Source organism: Excalfactoria chinensis, chromosome 11 (assembly GCF_039878825.1).
Source record: "Excalfactoria chinensis isolate bCotChi1 chromosome 11, bCotChi1.hap2, whole genome shotgun sequence".
Classification (NCBI taxonomy): Eukaryota; Metazoa; Chordata; class Aves; order Galliformes; family Phasianidae; genus Excalfactoria; species Excalfactoria chinensis.
The window spans coordinates 16,131,831-16,148,497 of record NC_092835.1 but is presented as its reverse complement, the minus strand read 5'-3'; the positions used below and the strand labels follow the sequence as shown (position 1 = coordinate 16,148,497).

Genomic DNA, 16,667 nt, shown 5'->3' with positions numbered 1-16,667 from the left:
ACCCTAATCCTCAGCTAAGCTGAAGAAGTGCATCAGGGAGGAGTGAGGGATGGAGTCTTGGTCCCAAGGAGCAGCCTGCAGGATGCTCAGCTCTTCCCACATGAGCCTCTCTAGCTTTAGGAAAATGAATTCAAACTGTACCAAAGAAATACGTGGGAAGGAGCAGTGGCAGGACTGGCCAGAGCAAATACAGCATTGCTACCCTGCTGCCTTGGGAGCCCTTTGGGCTCCTCCACAGACCTGAACACTGTCATGAGAGTGACTGGGTGATTCTCTGTCCCAAACACCCGTGACCCCACAGCTCCTTGTATGTGTACAGGGACCATCTCCATCCCAGCCATGGTGTCATCTCCTGGGTGACCCCTTGGGCCCCACATCTATCGCCCCCCAACTCTTTGGCCATGCTGTGGGGACACCGGTTGCCCAGGTCCCCTTATCACGGTTCCTCCCGGGCCTGTTCACCGTCGTGGGGACCCCCGGCCTCCTCAGCCATCATGGCCCCTTTCCTGAGGACCCCTCAGACACAGCGCTGCAACCGGAGCTCTCCTACATCTTCCATCCCTTCACCCCGCTCCCTTTCTTGCACAGCCCCCCCGTGCCCTCCGCAGCTCCACAGCTGCCCTTTCGTTTCCCCCTCCCTCATTCTTATTATCCGTCCGGCCTGTCCCCGCTCCCGGCCCCATCCCCGGCCCCGTCCCTCCTCTCCGGCCCCGCCGAGGGGAGGATCCGCTCCCCGGGGCCGTGCCGCCTCGCCCCTGCGCCGCCCTGCGCTCTCCGCTCCGCTCCGTTCCTCTCCGCTCCGCTCCGCTCCGGCTCCGCTCGCTCCCCGCGCCGGGGCCGCCGGCCCGGCATGAAGGTTCTCCGGCACAAGATCGAGCTGCTCACAGGTACCCGAGCCCTGGGGGCACGGCGGGGCCGCGGGTCGCGCTGCCGCATCCTTCCATTCGCATCCCATCCGAAGGCTGGGGCTGAGCTTCGCGGTGGCTCCGTTCTCTGCTGCCGCAGCCCTCGGGCTCGGAGCGCTCGTGGCCCCGCGTGGGCTGGGAAGTAGGAGGGCTGCGGGGGTCCTTCTGCGGGGCTGCCGGAGCATCCCTGCGGCTCACCCTCGGGGCCAGCAGCCCTCCTGCCAGCTTCCCCGCTGAGCCTCTACCCGGCTTTGGGGGGTTTGTCCTGCGCCGGCGGGGTGGGAGGGGGCTCACGCTGTGCTCTGTGAGGTTCCCCAGCATCCCCGTTCCTTTGGTTTCTCCCCCCACCCCCGTCTGCCGCACGCTGCTCCATTCACCCCGAGGAGCTGTGCCAGCACCCCGGCGTGCCACGGCCATGCTGGGCAGCACACGGGGCGCAGCGGGGAGGCCCCTGGGGGTCGCCTGCCTTCTGGTCACCACTGTTAAACTCTTTCTGCGGCCTCGCTGGGATGAGCAGTATAACAGTTGGCAGTAATGCATTTCCTCACCCTTTGCTGGTCCTTCAATCAGTGAACACCGGGCTGCAGGTTCCCGCAGGGAAGACAAAGCCGACGGGGCTGCCTCCATCTGCATCTCCGCGGTGCCAGGGCCCTTAGGGCAGAGCCGCAGCGGCCGTCTGTATCTCCCTTCCTCGGCTCACCCCTAGAAGGTGCAGGGAAAAGGCTGTTTGCAAGGGTTCGTGCTGGCATGCTGTGAGAGCCCAGGGTGGGTGGTTCCTGGGCACGTGTCTGATCCGTTGAACAGAGGGAAATGGAAAGGGGTCGCTTAAATTGCTCCTGGCAGCGCACACAGAGTGTGTCCTACACAGCAGTGCCTTCAGGGAAGCACAACACTGTGCTCCTGGCCCTCAGCTGCTGCTTGGCTGTGCAGCTGGTTGGTGCTATGCTCTGTTTGGGATGGGTTTGGGATTAGGGATGAGATGTGCCCCAGCTCTGCTCAGGACACGTTGGCACCACGTGGGGAAGGCAGAGTGGGAACACCTGGGGATGGACGCTGCTGGGGAGGATCGGGATGAACTGGAGGGAAAAGTGCTCACTGCAGCCCTGCTGGCATCTCCCCGGCCATCACATCCATCCTGGGCAGCTTGGAGCTGGGACTTGGAGGGTCCCCATGCTGCCACTGGATGGGACCACAGCCTGGGGCTGCCCACTGGCACTGCTGGGGCAACTCCAGGAAGCCACGATGTGGCTGTGATTCCTGCTGCGGGGTCTCGGCACCCCTGGGGCTCCCTGTTATGGAGATCCCCAAGGCTGACCCTTAGCTCCTCTCCTGCTCCTGAGCCTAAAACTGCTCCTGCTGGCTGTCATTCCGCACTGAGGATGCTGGTTGACATGGGGTTCTGCCATGCCTCCCATGGGCCGGTGTTCCCCCCACCACACACCAAGATCACGGGGCCGTTCCTCATCGCTCAGCCTCCCTCCCTCTGATTATCAGCCAGAGGCTTTAATTAACGAAGGCACCGACCGTGCTCTAAGTGCTGTCCCCAGCCGCCCCAGGACTGCAGCCACGCAGCGGTCGGTGCGGTCAGCGCACGACTTTCCTGCTCTCTTCCAGGCCTGGCTCCCGGTGAGGCCAATTTCCCCCCCACTTTTTAACCTTCCCTCCCTTGAGATGGGGCACAGGGCTGGAGCCGGTGTGGGACTGGGGCTGCAGGAGCTCTGGGAGGCTTTGCGCTGGTGTTTCTGCTTCGAAACCTCTCTGGTTTGTTGGACTGCTCCCAAAGAGCTGAGCAAAGTGTGGTTTCTGCAGAGAGCAGCCAGGTGGCAGAGCCCGCTTGGTTTTTCATCTGAAAACTCGGTTGGATTAGCAGAACACCGCTCTGGGGGGAGGCTTAGATCACTTCTGTGCTCTGGGTGGCTGGGGCAGGGGTGAGCACATCCTGCGATTGTCCTGTAGTTCTGCAGTTCTGCACCTCCAGCTTGGGCTGCCTCAGGTGAGGTGCTGAGCAAAGCATGCAGCAGGCCTGGCTGAGGCTGCAGATGGAGTGGGGTCTGCTTCTGCTTGGTGCTGGTACAGCCCCCGTCCTCGCTGGGCTCCATGGAGGGATTGTGTGGGAAGCAGCAGGAATATGGCAGGAGGCTTGGTGCTGGGGAGTGGGTGGCAATGGGATCTGCTGGGCACCCACCCTGAGCATACACAGGGCAGCCTGCACTGTCTCTGACCCCATTCCCCTGTCTCTGTCACTGTCTGAGTGTGGCCAGCTACTGTGCAGCCCCTCGCTCCGCTTTGCTTTCTGAGCTGGGCTGATATCTGGGGCTATGCTGGCAATGCTGGCATTGGGGTGTACAAAGCCTTTGTGCCCTGCTCAGCAGCACACAGCCCCACACCTGCAGCAAGCACCATCCCCGCAAGCCCTTGCTCTGTAGGTGAGGGGTGGGCTGTGTGGGTAAAGGCTCTGGGTTTGGCTTCCTCCCATCATTGCCATACCACCTTGAGGTGCTCTCTGCTCCCTGATAGAGCCTTGGTCTGTTACACCTCGGTCTGGCTCTGCAGGGAGGTCTCCCTCGCTCCCACGCTTTCTGCCCACAGCCTGCACGCAGCTCAAACATTGACCCATCTCTCTGGCCAATGCTGGGAGCTGCCATGGAAATCGGACCGTTGTTGCCCCAGGCTGTGTACTTGCAGGGTGACCAGCCCTGACAGACACACTGCTCTCCCAGTCTGCCCGAGTCCTTAACTGGAGAGCTGGAGCTGGGTAGGAGCTGAGCTTTTCCAGGTGCTGCCAGCCCTCACTTCCATTCCTGGCTTCAAAGCTGGGTTTACTGCAGCCCCAGCCCAAGCCAGCACACCGGGTCCTGCTGGCCAAGTGGATGGGAGCTGATTTGGCTTTCAGGGCAGAAGGGCTCAGGGACAGCTGAGGGACACCAGAAGCAGGAGCCCGCAGGGTGCTGATGTCTCCCTCCCCTCGGACAGGGCTGCTGCTGCAGGAGATGACCATGGCGGGGCTGCATGAGCTGCGCTTCACTGAGGAGAAGCCGCTGCTGCGTGGCCAGGATGCTGAGCTGGTGAGTTGGGGGACGGCGCTGGCTCCAGCCCTGCGTGTTGGCTGCCAGGACATGGACACCAGTGCGCTCCAGCCCTCAGTATCTAATGGCTCTTCTTCTCCCACAGGAGAACTCGGACGTGTTCCTCTCTGCTGCAGACACAGACTGGAAGGTAGGACTGGCTGTGGGGGTGGAGGAGTTGTCTCTTGCCCCAGAGCTTGGGGCAGGCGCTGGCTGCTTGGTGCCTGTGCTGTGGGAAGGGGCCATGGCTGTGGCAGAGCCCCTGGAGATGCTGGCTTGTTGCCTACTGCAGCACTTGATGCTGGCGGTCGGATGTGGCTGGTGGGCACTTGGCAACCAGCCGGGGACAAAACCTTTTTAGGACTGGTGTTTTCTTCTAAAAACCAAGCTGCTTTTCCAGCCCTTCTGCCATTGCCATGGCAATGGTTCCCTGGGTGATGCCAGCTCCCCAGTTACATAAGAGTGGGTGAAAGTGTCTTTCTCTTTTTGGGAGGCAGAGCACTGCCCCTGTCCGGCCCAGCTCTCCTGAAGCAGCCTGGACTTGGGGCTGCCCGGCAGCAGGAGGCTGTGGCCATGAATCCCCACAGGCTCTGCTTGCACCTGGTCCCAGCTGGTGTTTTCAGTCCCTACTTCTGTCTTGGGCTCAGCATGTGCCATGCTCCCCTGATGGCAACTGAGGTGTCAGTACACAGGGATTGGGATGTGGGCTGCTGCTCCCTGGCTTGTTGCCTGTCCCTCTACCAGCAGCAGGAAGGCTGGAGCACAGTGTGTCCTCTCCCAGGTCCCTGTAAGGGTACTTCACAGCATACATTGGTGATCTGAGGCTTGCCAGTGCTGGCTGCACCTTCTCAGCTCCTATGCTGAACTCCCAGCTCCTCTGAGGAGCAATTTAAGCTGATTTGAGTCACCCTGCTGGAAGGGCAGGAGAGCCTCAGTCCCTCTTTGGGCAGACACAGTGCCCAGGCTTTTGGGACTGGCCCCTTCAGCCTCCATCGCCCATGTGTGTGGAGTGGCACAGCAGAGTTCTGTCAGGATGCAGGGAGGTGTGGTTTGCAGAGCCGATGGGAACAGTCTGTTATCACCGAGGCAAGGGTGAGGAGGGAGAAGAAGGTGGTGTTGCTGATGCTGTGCTGCTGGAGCCCCATGTGGGTGTCCACAGTCCCTGCAATCCATGTGAACAGGTGTCCTTGGGCCGGTGCTCTCCTTATGGTTCTCACCACAGCCCCAACGTGCTTCTTTCAGTGCTGGCTGGGTTCAAGCCTGCTGTGCTTGCTGCTCGTGGCTGCAGCTGCACCAATGTGAGGGATCCCCTCTTAGCACAGCTCTTGGAGCTGACCTAGCAGCCGGTCGTTCACCCCTCGTGGTGTGTACTAGTCTGGCACACAGCTCAACGCCGTGTCCAGAAGGGCACTGTGAGAGACAGCGTCAAAAGCTTTGCAAAAACACAGCACACATCCTGTCTTTCCTCTGTCAGCTCGGTAGGTAACCTTGTCATAAAAGGACATTCAATTAGGTAAGCAGGACTTTACACTTGAGAACCTCTGACCGACGTGACCAATGACTGCTGTGCCTCTCAAGTGTTTTAGGGGGAATTACCTTCTCCCTAATTGTGACAGAAACTGATGCTGCCAGGCCTGGAAATGATGATTTTTCTTACCATTCCTGAAAAACAAAGACAACATTTTCCAGCTTCCAGTTGCCTGGGACCTCTCCATATTCCTAAGACCATTGGAGAATATGGAGGGAAGAGTTTCACCATAATATCATCCAATTCTTTCAGTACCTTGGGATGATTCCCATTGGGCCCATGGACTTACATGCCGGCAGAATGGCACGTAGATGTGTGGACAGCTTTGTTCCTGTGCCAAAAGTCTGTTGGGACCTGGGCTTCCACGTCCCATGTGGTCATTCACCATAGCAGAGGTGATAAAGAGAAGCTGAGGATACATGGGGAAGCCTCATGCACGCTGGTGATGGCAGGAGGTGCTCAGGGCCCAGCCTGGGAACTTGCTCAGAGACACTGTCCCACTGCTGTGATGTGTGCAGGGGCATGGAGGAGGACGTGGCAAGGGATGCTAGTGGGCACCAAATGTCTCTCTGAGGTGGGGCAATGAGGCTGTGCTGGGCCTCCTAGGCAGGAGGGTCCTCACTGGTGGCTGCCTTGGTCCAGCAATGGAATGTGGCTGTCCAGCCTGTCCGGGCAGGCACTGTGGGCTGCAGGACTGCTTCCATCTGTGACTGTCAACCAGTAGAGTTGGGCTGAAGGTGCAGGGAATGACACAGGGCCGTGATGGTGAGAAACCATGACTGGATGGGACCAGTGGGCAGGTGGAGAGACAAGCATGATGTTGCTGCTTGGCCCAGGGATGCGGTCCGACCCACTGGGGATGCTGGGCTGTTCCTCCTGGCTGATTCAGCTGCCACTGGTGATGTCCAGGTGTGGGCTGAATTAGGGCTGTGCTTGCATCCTGCACCAGGCAGGGCTGGGGGGGATTTGTGTCCATGCCAGCATGTCATGTAACCTCTCTGAGGCCACATACCCACACTGTATCTCTTGTTTCATACCTGCACCTTCCCACCCTGGGCACAGACTTCCTTATGCTCCTGGCTGAGGGGGTGGCACACTAGGGCAACATTCATGTGTGTCCACACACATGTGCACATGTGTGCATGCTCAGATGCGTACACAGATCACCTGCTGTGTGTGTTTGTGGGTGCACGAGCGCTTCACTGTGCTTGTGCACGGCTGCAGGCTCCGGCCTGGATGGCTGCGGGCAAAGGCATGATGACTCTGCGTGTTCACACTGAGCCACGTGTGCACACAGCCGGGTGCAGGTGAGGGGTGCTGAGCTCTGCCTTCAGGATGCTGTGTATCACAGAGGGTGTCAGCGTAGCCCCGTCTGGGTGCCTGTGCCCGTTTGTCCTGCTGAAGGAGGGAAGATGGAGCTGGTACTGCACGGCGCCAGGCGTTTTTCTTCATAAACAAGGGTATTTGGGGCCAATTGGAGCATGAATAATTCGCGTGGCAGCCAATGGCTGAATGCCGGCTGCATCGCAGCACTCGCCTGCAATGGAGGCCAAACCTGCTGGGGCTGCACGTCGGCTGAGGGGGAAGGGAGAGGGAGGGCTTAGCGCAGGGCTGGGGCTCCGTTATAAACCGAGGCGAGGGGCTGAGCCAGCGCAGAGCTCTGCTTCACCCCGATCTGCTGCAGCGCCGTGCCCTGCGCCGGGACCCCGCGCCCGGCCCTCCCTGACAGCGCACCCTCACCCGCACGGTCCTCGCCATGCCCGAGTGCTGGGATGGGGTACGTACCGCACCGTCGTGCCGCATCGTTTCCCGGTGGGTTTCGCCCCGCTTCCTGCCCCACTGGCTCAGGACGGAGCGCTGCACCGAGCGGGGCTCGCTGTGCGCCGGGCAGGTGATGGGGTGGGCGCAGCTCCCACCGGGGAGCCCTTCCTTCCCGCAGCCTCAGCACCACCGCATCCCTGTGCGGCGCGGGGCCGCATTGTCCTTGAGCGCGTCCTCCTTGGGCCTGGCGGGGCTGGCGGGGCTCCGGGACAAGCTGAGCCGTGGCTGCGGCTGTGCTGGGATGACTGCGGGCAGGGGGGGCTCTGCTGCTCCCCACCCAGGGCCTGAGGGGAGCGGAGGGGATGGAGGACCAGGCAGTGAGCACTGGGGAGCGACCCCTCGGCTGTTTTGCAGTCTCTGCAGTGATGGCAACAGGCTGCTGTGGAGGGCGGGCAGGTGGGAGTGCTGCGACGGGCAAGTGGGAACCCTGCGGATGCTGAACCCTGCAGGGAGCTGGGCTCTGCCGGGCATGTTTGGGTGCCGCAGCCCCCACAGCACCTCGCTGCAGCCACGGCTTGTCAGTGACCCCCTTCTTGCTGGCTTCATCTGGCTTCATTCTCTCCATCACGAGCCTCTCCCCTGAGCGAGCACGGATGCATCTGCGGCAGAGGGCAGGGCTGTGGCACCCAGCACTGCCGCAGCAGGCAGGGATGTGCCTGGCCTGCTGGGCGGGGGTCACAGCACTGGGGAAGGAGATGCCAGCTCAGGCTGGTGATGTGGAGCTGTCAGGGCTGTGAGGGGAGCTGTGCTGGAGGGAGGGACAGAGCCCCGTGCCCGGGGCTGGGCCGTGTGGACACCTCCTGCTCGGTGACCTTGGGCCAAGACGTTCTGCTGCCTCTGTCATGGTGTCCCTGCTCAGCACCTGCAGTGAGAGGTGAGAGGGAAGGGATGGGCGCCACGAGCCGCAGGAGCGGAGTGATGGCTGCGGCTGAGAGCTGGGTCAGGGTGTCCTTGGGGAGCTCAGCATCAGCTCTGAGCAGCCCTTGAGCCGTCCTATGGTGCTGTGAGCCCCTGGGGGCAGCAGCTCGCGGCGTGGAGAGGCATCATGGCAAGGAGCATCTGTCCTCAGGCTGCTCCTCCTGCCCGAGGCCTGCGTCCTTCACAGTCCTTGGTGGCGCGTGGCCTGCGGGAGCCCACGTGGCTGTGGAGGGGCCGTTCTCCCTGCATCGTCCCATCCGTGGGGCTTGTCTGCAGCTGTCAGGGCTTGGGCTTGAGGATGAAGCTACAGCGGTGTGACCTTGTGGGCCTGGCACAGAGGGCTGGAACCCTCTAGCTGGGAGAAGCTCTGATGTCAGAGTGGGAGCTGGGGGGCATCTGTGCCCTGACATGGTGCCCTGGCAATGAGGTCCCTTCTGCTCCCTCCTCCTTAGCAAGGCTGAAGTGAGGGTCAGAGGGTGGTCAGGAAGGAGCTGCCTCTCATTCCCCCTCTCTCCCTGGCAATCACCATCCTCCCAAGCCAGAGAAAGTGATGCACAAGTCATTCCTGGTCCCTGTGTGGAACATGCCTATTTTCCACCATGGCGTTTTGTGGTTATTTTAGCTCTCGTTTTGAGCTCAGGATGTGGCATTTCCCATGGCGATGTTTGGGATCTGACCGCTGCCTGTTTGCCCCGGGAGTAGTGAATCCAGGCCAAGTGGGTCACACTGTTCTCTCATCTTGTTGCCAAATCTGCTGTGCTCTCCTGCCCTCTGGGACCTGCTGTCCTGTCCTGTTTCCCACCTGCCCCATCCCATGATCATTGCCATCCCAAACCCTCTTTGATCATCCCGGATTCTCTTGTCTCATTTCAAACCACTCTACCCCATCACATCTCATTCCATCTGAAACCTCTAAGCCTTCACCCCATCCCATGGTCCCATACCATCATACACCTATTCCATCCTAGATCCCATCCCATCCTGTACAGCAATCCTAAATCTTCCCACCCCATCCCAAACTCTCCATCCCTTCCTGTTTTCTGTCCCATCTCAGCTCTCCTGTACCATCCCAGATGCTCTGTATTTACCATACTCTCTTTCTGGGGCATGGCTGCACTTTCCCTGTAGTGGCTCCTGGTCAGCCTGCTGTGCCTCTGGGAAAGAGCTGGGCTGCATTAGGATGGACTTTGCTCATTGCTGCTGCCAAGCCCGAGCCTTCCACATGGCTGAAATCTGCTCGTGTCGATGGTGAAAGCAAATGTGGAGTTGGCATGTGGATCCCATGAGGAGTCACGGAGAGACTGCAGAGGAGCCATCCACAGGCTGCTATTAAATATGCAGTAGCTGCATCCAGCTTGGGAAAACTCCGCCCTGTGGGGAGCTGCTGGAGCCTGGGAGTGTTTATCTGCAGTGCCCTGCCCTCTGCTGCTGGCCTACACTCAGGGCCAGCTCCAGCCTGGAGATGGGTCTCATCCCTCCCCGGGGCTGTGGGGCCGCATGCCCTGAACTCCAGGACACATCTCCATGGTGCTGGCTGGCAGGTGCCTGCTTACCCACAGATGGTTTCCATGGGGAAGGCATTTCTGGGATGCTGGCCACGCTGAAGCCTGTGGCCACAGACACACACACACACACACACACACACACACACACACACACACAGACACACGACTCTTGGGAGGGCGGCTGTGGCAGGAGGGCTGTGTGGGGCAGGACAGATGTCACCCATCTTTTCTCTTCCCGCAGGAACACGACATTGAGACGCCCTACGGGCTGCTGCACGTGGTCATCCGGGGCTCACCCAAGGGGAACCGCCCTGCCATCCTGACGTACCACGATGTGGGCCTCAACCGTGAGTTGCCTGGGATGAAGGAGCTACGTTGCCCATTTTAGACAGCCTGCCCCTTTCTGAAGCCAGCATGGGGTGGATGGCAATGATCTCAGCCATGCTGGATGGGAGCAGTGTGGCTGTTTGGAGGCCCCGCGGCCTTGTCCTGCAGTCCTGGGTGTCCATCCCCATTCATTTAATTCCTGCTAGGGACATGCAGCCCTTGCTAACAGCAGCCATGGTCTCTGCTGTGGGGACCAGAAACCCAGAGGGAAGGGGTGGGGGGTTTTGGTGGCATATCAGCTCCTGGCCAAGGCAGTAGGACAGTGGATGACGTGTCTCCATGCTCCCCACGCCCACCAGGCCCCATGCTGGGTGTTTGGTGTCCGATCGTTGCCTCCCTTTGACAGACAAGCTTTGTTTCAACACCTTCTTCAACTATGAAGACATGCAGGAGATCACAAAACACTTCGTAGTGTGTCACGTGGATGCACCAGGCCAGCAGGCAGGAGCCTCGCAGTTCCCACAGGGGTAGGTGCCTGTGCTGGGGACGTGCCGTGCCCACTGGTTGTTCTTGCCAGGGCAACAACCTGCTTACCCCAGTGGGCAATACGGTGCTTGGTGGGTGAGCAGGGCTGTGAGCTCCGTACAGGCCCCACAACCACCTCCCTGTGCTCCCCCTGCTGCAGGTACCAGTACCCATCCATGGACCAGCTGGCTGCCATGTTACCCAGCGTGGTGCAGCACTTTGGGTGAGTCAACCTCTCCTCAGCTGGTGCAGGGAGCGGAGGAGCAGGAGGGCTTGGGGCTGGGGCAGTTGTTCTGGTTAGCCCGTACCCTGCCTGTCATTTTGTGCCCCGTCCTCATTGAAGGGATGCCCTGGCGTTTCCCACCATTTCCTCACATGTCTGTCTCTGCTTTCCAGGTTCAAGTATGTGATTGGGATCGGTGTTGGGGCAGGAGCCTACGTGCTGGCCAAGTTTGCGGTGAGCCTGGGCTTTGCATGGAGTAGCCCTGAGTTGCCTGTGCCTCCTGCCAGCTCAGCATGTAGGCAGGAGCCTGAGCTGGCACCCCAGGCACAGCTATGAAGACTTTTGGAGGGCAGGGGAGGTTGGGATGGCAGTGCTGTGCCAACACAGGGCCATGTTGGCCCCCAGGGCTCCAGGACTCCTTGGGATGCCCCTGGCCTGGCCGCAGTGCCTGCACAGTGGGCAGTGTTGCTGGTGAGCACTTTGCCTCTTAGTGCTGAACATCCCTCCTCTTACTTGGTGCAGCTCATCTTCCCCGACCTGGTTGAAGGGCTGGTCCTTATGAACATCGACCCCAACGGCAAAGGCTGGATTGACTGGGCAGCTGCCAAGGTGGGCAGGACCCTGAACCCCTCCATGCTCTGGTGGCATCCTGGTGCTTGGGCCCCCACCCCATGCCACCCTGCAGTGCCAGGGCAGGAGCCAGCCGCAGCAGGATGGTAACTCCCTGTGCTCCCTCCACAGCTCTCAGGCCTCACCAGCACACTGCCAGACAATGTCCTGTCCCACTTGTTCAGCCAGGTAAGGGCTGCCTGCCCTGCATTCTGCCTGCACCTGTCCTCACAGCATCCCAGCCTGGCTGTGCCCTACCCCCAAGTGCTGGGTGCTGTGGTGCTGGGGATGGGCTTGGCAAAGCCCTGCCTGCATCCCTCCTACCTGATGTGGGGCTCAGCCCTACCTGGTGCTGGGTGAGACTCATGCCTTCATCCTTCTGCTCTGCGCTCAGCGGGCAAGGCATGGGCACCTGGTGGCCCTGGCCCTGATTTCTGTCTCCTGCCTCTGCAGGAGGAGCTGATGAACAACACGGAGCTGGTGCAGAGCTACAGGCAGCAGATTGGCAGCGTGGTGAACCAGTTCAACCTCCAGCTCTTCCTCAACATGTACAACAGGTAAACAGCACCCAGCAACACTGCCATCTTCACCTGGTGCTGGGTGTCCCCGAGGTGCCATGGGAACCTCCGCCCCAATGAGTGCCGCTGTCACCCTCTGGTGCAGGGCATACCCCAGCTCTGTGCCTGCCTCCGTGCTCACACTGTCTCTCTCTCCTCCTGCAGCCGCAGGGATCTTGACATCAACCGGCCCGGCACTGTGCCCAACGCCAAGACACTGCGGTAAGAGCTGCACAGGCACCACCCAGGGCAAGGAGCCCAGCCCGAGCCCTGACTGTGCCCTTTCCTCCTCTCATTTCCAGTTGCCCTGTGATGTTGGTGGTGGGAGACAACGCTCCTGCTGAAGAGGGTGTGGTGAGTGATTGTAGGCATCCATGCTTGCAGGCACATGGGCACACGTGGTTGCCTGGGGTGGGATGTGCCAGCGCGGTGCTGGGACCAAAGGTGGTACCTGTGGGCAGCTTCTGCCAGACGTGGGGCTCCCCAGGGTGCTAGTTCTTGTCCCTCTCACCCACAGGTGGAGTGTAATTCCAAGCTGGATCCCACAAACACCACTTTTCTGAAGGTAAGTGGGTGATGGGGGTAGCAGTGTGTCCCTCACTGCTTGTGCAGTGCCCTGCAGCAATAGACTGTCCCTCCCTGTCTCCCTGCCCCAGGTTCATATGGGACTGGAGTGAGCAGGGTGGCCTGGCAGTAGAATCCTGCCAGTGGGCACCAGGGTTTGGGGTGGGGGTAAAGGCGTCCCCCAAAGTAACCAGGACCTTCTCTGTGCAGATGGCGGATTCTGGTGGGCTGCCCCAGGTGACACAGGTGAGTGTCCTCTATCAGCTGAGCCCCCGAGACACGGCCTGGTGCGGCCCCTGTCCATAAAGGGATGGGCCGATGTGGGCACAGGAGTCCCACGGGGGTCCTGGTGCTGGAGTGGGGCTGTGCCTCAGCTCCTTCTGCTCTCTCCCTGCAGCCCGGCAAGCTGACCGAAGCCTTCAAGTACTTCCTGCAAGGCATGGGCTACAGTGAGTGCCAGGGCTGGGCATGGGGCTGCCTGGGTGTGTGTGTGTGTGTGTGTGTGTGTGTGTGTGTGTGTGTGTGTGCGCCACAGAGCAGCCTGGCACATGCGTGTGCCCAACCCGAAGGAGGGCTGCAAATGTGCCTGTAGTGCTGTATGTGTACAATGCACCCATCCATGTGTTTGGGGTGTGGGGTGTACAGGCTCTGTGTGTAAGAGGACGGTGTGTGTGTGTGTGTGTGTGTGTGCAGGTCCGTGTGCACCCACACAGATCTGTGCACGCACATGGGTTAGGAGGAGACCTCTGGCCCTGTGCAGCCCCCGATGTAGCTGATGTTCTCTCTCTGCCCTCCTGCCCTCCTCCTGCTCCCGCCAGTCGCCCACCTGAAGGATCGGAGGCTGAGTGGAGGTGCAGGTACCGCTCGGCGCTGCCCGGCCCTGCCGCTGCATGGTGCCCTCCTGGCGCTGAGACTGCTGGGGCGCCTTTGGGAGCAGCCTGGGCATGGGGCTGGCCCTTCCCAGACGGTGCCTTCTGCCCTGCTCTGCTTTGCCCAAAGCGTTGGGCTGCCCCCACCCTGAGCCAGGGCTGAGGGCTGAGCAATGGCATTCAGACGAGTCTCCCCGTGCAGGCAGCATGCCCACCGCGTGCTCTTCCACACAACAGGAGCTGTGCCCTCGGTGCATCCTGGCCGGAGGAAGGCCCACCTTCACCCCGGGGAGCCGGGAAAGCTCCCGTCCCCACTCACACCCCCCTGGAGCACGGTGGCTGGGGCTTCCCACTGCCTCACTGCCCAGGGGATTGGCTGGGACACCGCATCCTCTGCCAGCACGGAGCTGCTCATGTTGTGGCACTGCATGCTGCAAGCTTGTGCCTGGGGCCATCTGCCTTGGGGAGTGGGACCAGCTCCAGGCCAGCAGCTTTGCTTGCGTTAGGCAGTGTCAGCCCAGCCCCTGCTGGCCGAGCACCCAGACCCCCTCTCTGTGCCCTTGCAGTGCCGTCCGCCAGCATGACCCGCCTGGCACGCTCCCGTACAGCCTCGCTCACCAGCGCCAGTTCAGTGGAAGGTGCCCGACCACGTGCCTGTACCCACTCGGAGAGCAGCGAGGCCATGGGGCAGATCAACCACACCATGGAGGTATCGTGCTGAGGCCCGCGGCTGCCACCACCGTTTCCTCCAGAGCCATTTCCCATCCGTCAGCATCCCGCCAGCACCCACCCGCCCCGCGGACGACCTCTGCCAGTGCTCTCGCTCCCCTGGGGTTGATTCATCTTCTTTGCTGTTGGCCACCCTCCCTCGCTGGGCACCGGAGGAGCTCCTCCATGTCACCTCCAGGCTCAGAGTCCCAGCTCAGCCCAGTGATCACACGTGGCTCTGCCTCAGTCCTCGCCATCCCCAGCACTGCCTTGGCCCTGGCGTGGGAGGGAGGACGGCGTGGGAACGTGGCCGGGATGGGTGAGCAGGGGTGGGATGGAGCAGAACAGTGGGACGTGGGTGAGACAGCAGGACATGGGCAGGACGGCAGGATGCGGAGAGGTAGGTTGGTGTCTGAAGGGTGTCTGAGTCAGAAAGAAGCCAGGGCTGGGGTGCTGCGTGTGGTCATTTTGGGGAGATGGCGGTGCCCACCCTGGGGCTGCAGCTGCCATTCTTCTCCCCAGTTGCCACTCCCTGGGCACTGCGTGGGATCCCTGGCACAGGCAGGACCTGCAGCCCAGGTATACGCTGGGCATCACGAGCAATTACTTCCTGCCTGTGCCCCTCCCTGCCACGCACCTCGGGGGCTGCCCAGGGCAGGGGTGGAGGTCTCAGCCTGAACCGTCATGGCAGAAAGGGGTCGTGGGCATCCCCCCAGCCCACAGCCCACGCACAGTGCTGCCTTGGCCCAGTTTTTCTTGCAGAAAGGACAACTGCTGCCAAAAATGCGTGTGGGGGCTCCGTCTGCCCCTTGCCTCACCCGGTCCCTCATGTGCTGGCCCTGGTCTGAGGCCACCAGAGCTCAGAGGCTGCTGGTTCTGGGGACACCGTGAGGATCCGCCCCCTCAGCCCGTGGCTGTCACTGCAGCAGAGCCATTAGCAATAAGATGAGACCACCCCACTCCGGGAAGCCCCCTGCACCTCAGAGTGCCAGTTCTACAGAGTGACCCCATGGCACACGGGGAACATTCCACACCTGGCTTTGTCCATGGGAGATGGTTTCCCCATGTCCCAGCTCTGCAGCGAGCCGGCCATCAAGGGCTTGGCACTAAGCAGGCTGTAATGCCCCATCCGGCTCCAAGTGGCACAGACAGCCCATCATTGTGTAACCCTGCCATCAGCCACCCAGCCCAGCTCCTCTGTGCCTGGGCCAAAGGAGAGCCCGGCTCTGCTGATGGGTGCTCGGGGCCTCCTGGTGGCCCTGGGACAGGGCACTGCACAGCCCCATTGAGGATCCACCTGCTGCGGCCATCTGGGCTGGATCAGGTCCCACGCAGCCCCCTTCAAGCACTTTCCCCACAGGCCCTCACCCTGCAGGGCTCCCAGTGGGTGCTCCAGGGCTCCTGGCCCCAAGGCCAGCACCTCAGTCCGTACCCCATAACACAGACAGCACCAGTGTCCCCGTTTTCCCCCTTCCATTCTGCCGTGTGCTTCCTTCTCAGTGTGACTCTAAATGCTAAGCAGACCTTTTTTTTTCTGTAGATACCACTGCGATCACCCATTTTCTCAGCGTGTCCTTCCAGATGATATATATATAAATACCTATACATATTATAGATACGGGGTTGTCCGGTCCCTGACCTTTGGGTTTGCTCCCCTTGTTTTCTCGTACAAGTGGTGCCGTGTGGTTCCATTTGAGGTGGTCTGGCCGTGCTTGCCTTCGGTTTCCCACCTGGGTTGTGTTGGTTCGTTCTGTTCCCTCTGTGGTTTGTTCTTTTGATCTCATTGGTTCTCCTCTTTTCCTGGTCACACCAGAACTGAACGCGTTTTCCCCCTTCCCCTGTCTGAGCTCAACCTGGTTTTGTCACAGTGGTGTTGAGGCTGCGGTTCTCACACAAGACGGCAATATGTAAACCAGATGTAACTAACCTGTCGCTGTAGAGAGGATTTACTGTATTGGAAAAACAAACAAACACAAACGACTATTAATAAAGATGATAAGAATCTGCTGCGCTTTTCTCATGTGCTGAGTTCAATCTGGAACCGAGATCTGAGCGGGCAGCCTGGGAGTCCTTCACAGCTGGCTGAGGTGGAGGCGTCTGCTTCTGCCCCCGCTTCTGCCCCTGCTTCTGGCTCTGCTTCTGCCCTCCTTCCTGCCCCTTCCTCCAGCACGAGGCCATGGGTACCCTGGGAACGCTCCCACAGCTTCAGGAGTCCCACAGTTCCACCTGGCCTTGCTGAGGTCCCGCTGCTGCGCTGGGGTTTCCTGAAAAGCAGCCCCCAAACCCTCAGAAACCATCGCCGTGCAAGGAAAGATGTAAAGCCAATGGTTCTGCATACAGCCTTTGTTTATGTATTTACAGCATAGCTGTAAACCACCTTACGATGTCATCACCTGGTCACACTCCCCTCCCAAAACTGGGGTCAACTCGGAGGTGGCTCAGGAACCGCATCCTGTATTTGGATATCCAAAGAGATGGGGCTTTTCCACGCTCTTTGGGCAACCCGTTCCAGTGTGTGACCACGTGAATGAAGTTCCTGTATT

The 16,667-nt window shown here is 60.5% G+C and overlaps 1 protein-coding gene across 4 annotated transcripts; it reads left to right on the top strand.

Annotated features, from left to right (window-relative positions):
• The first annotated feature begins 738 nt into the window (after positions 1–738).
• Positions 739–16,131, top strand: NDRG4 (NDRG family member 4). Of its 4 annotated transcripts, XM_072346049.1 has the most exons (17): positions 739–887; positions 3,879–3,970; positions 4,077–4,121; positions 9,984–10,089; positions 10,476–10,596; positions 10,755–10,817; positions 10,991–11,051; positions 11,340–11,426; positions 11,559–11,615; positions 11,880–11,983; positions 12,149–12,205; positions 12,286–12,337; positions 12,501–12,548; positions 12,758–12,793; positions 12,945–12,996; positions 13,366–13,404; positions 13,983–16,131. In XM_072346049.1, the coding sequence occupies exons 1-17, from the start codon at positions 851–853 to the stop codon at positions 14,135–14,137; spliced, it is 1,212 nt and encodes a 403-aa protein (XP_072202150.1). In that variant the 5' UTR covers positions 739–850; the 3' UTR covers positions 14,138–16,131. The 4 variants fall into 4 exon arrangements, with proteins under 4 accessions (XP_072202150.1, XP_072202151.1, XP_072202152.1 ...); XM_072346050.1 differs by lacking the exon at positions 13,366–13,404 and having other exon boundaries at positions 740–887; XM_072346051.1 differs by lacking the exons at positions 739–887; positions 3,879–3,970; positions 4,077–4,121 and adding an exon at positions 6,844–7,275.
• Positions 16,132–16,667: the final 536 nt, after the last annotated feature.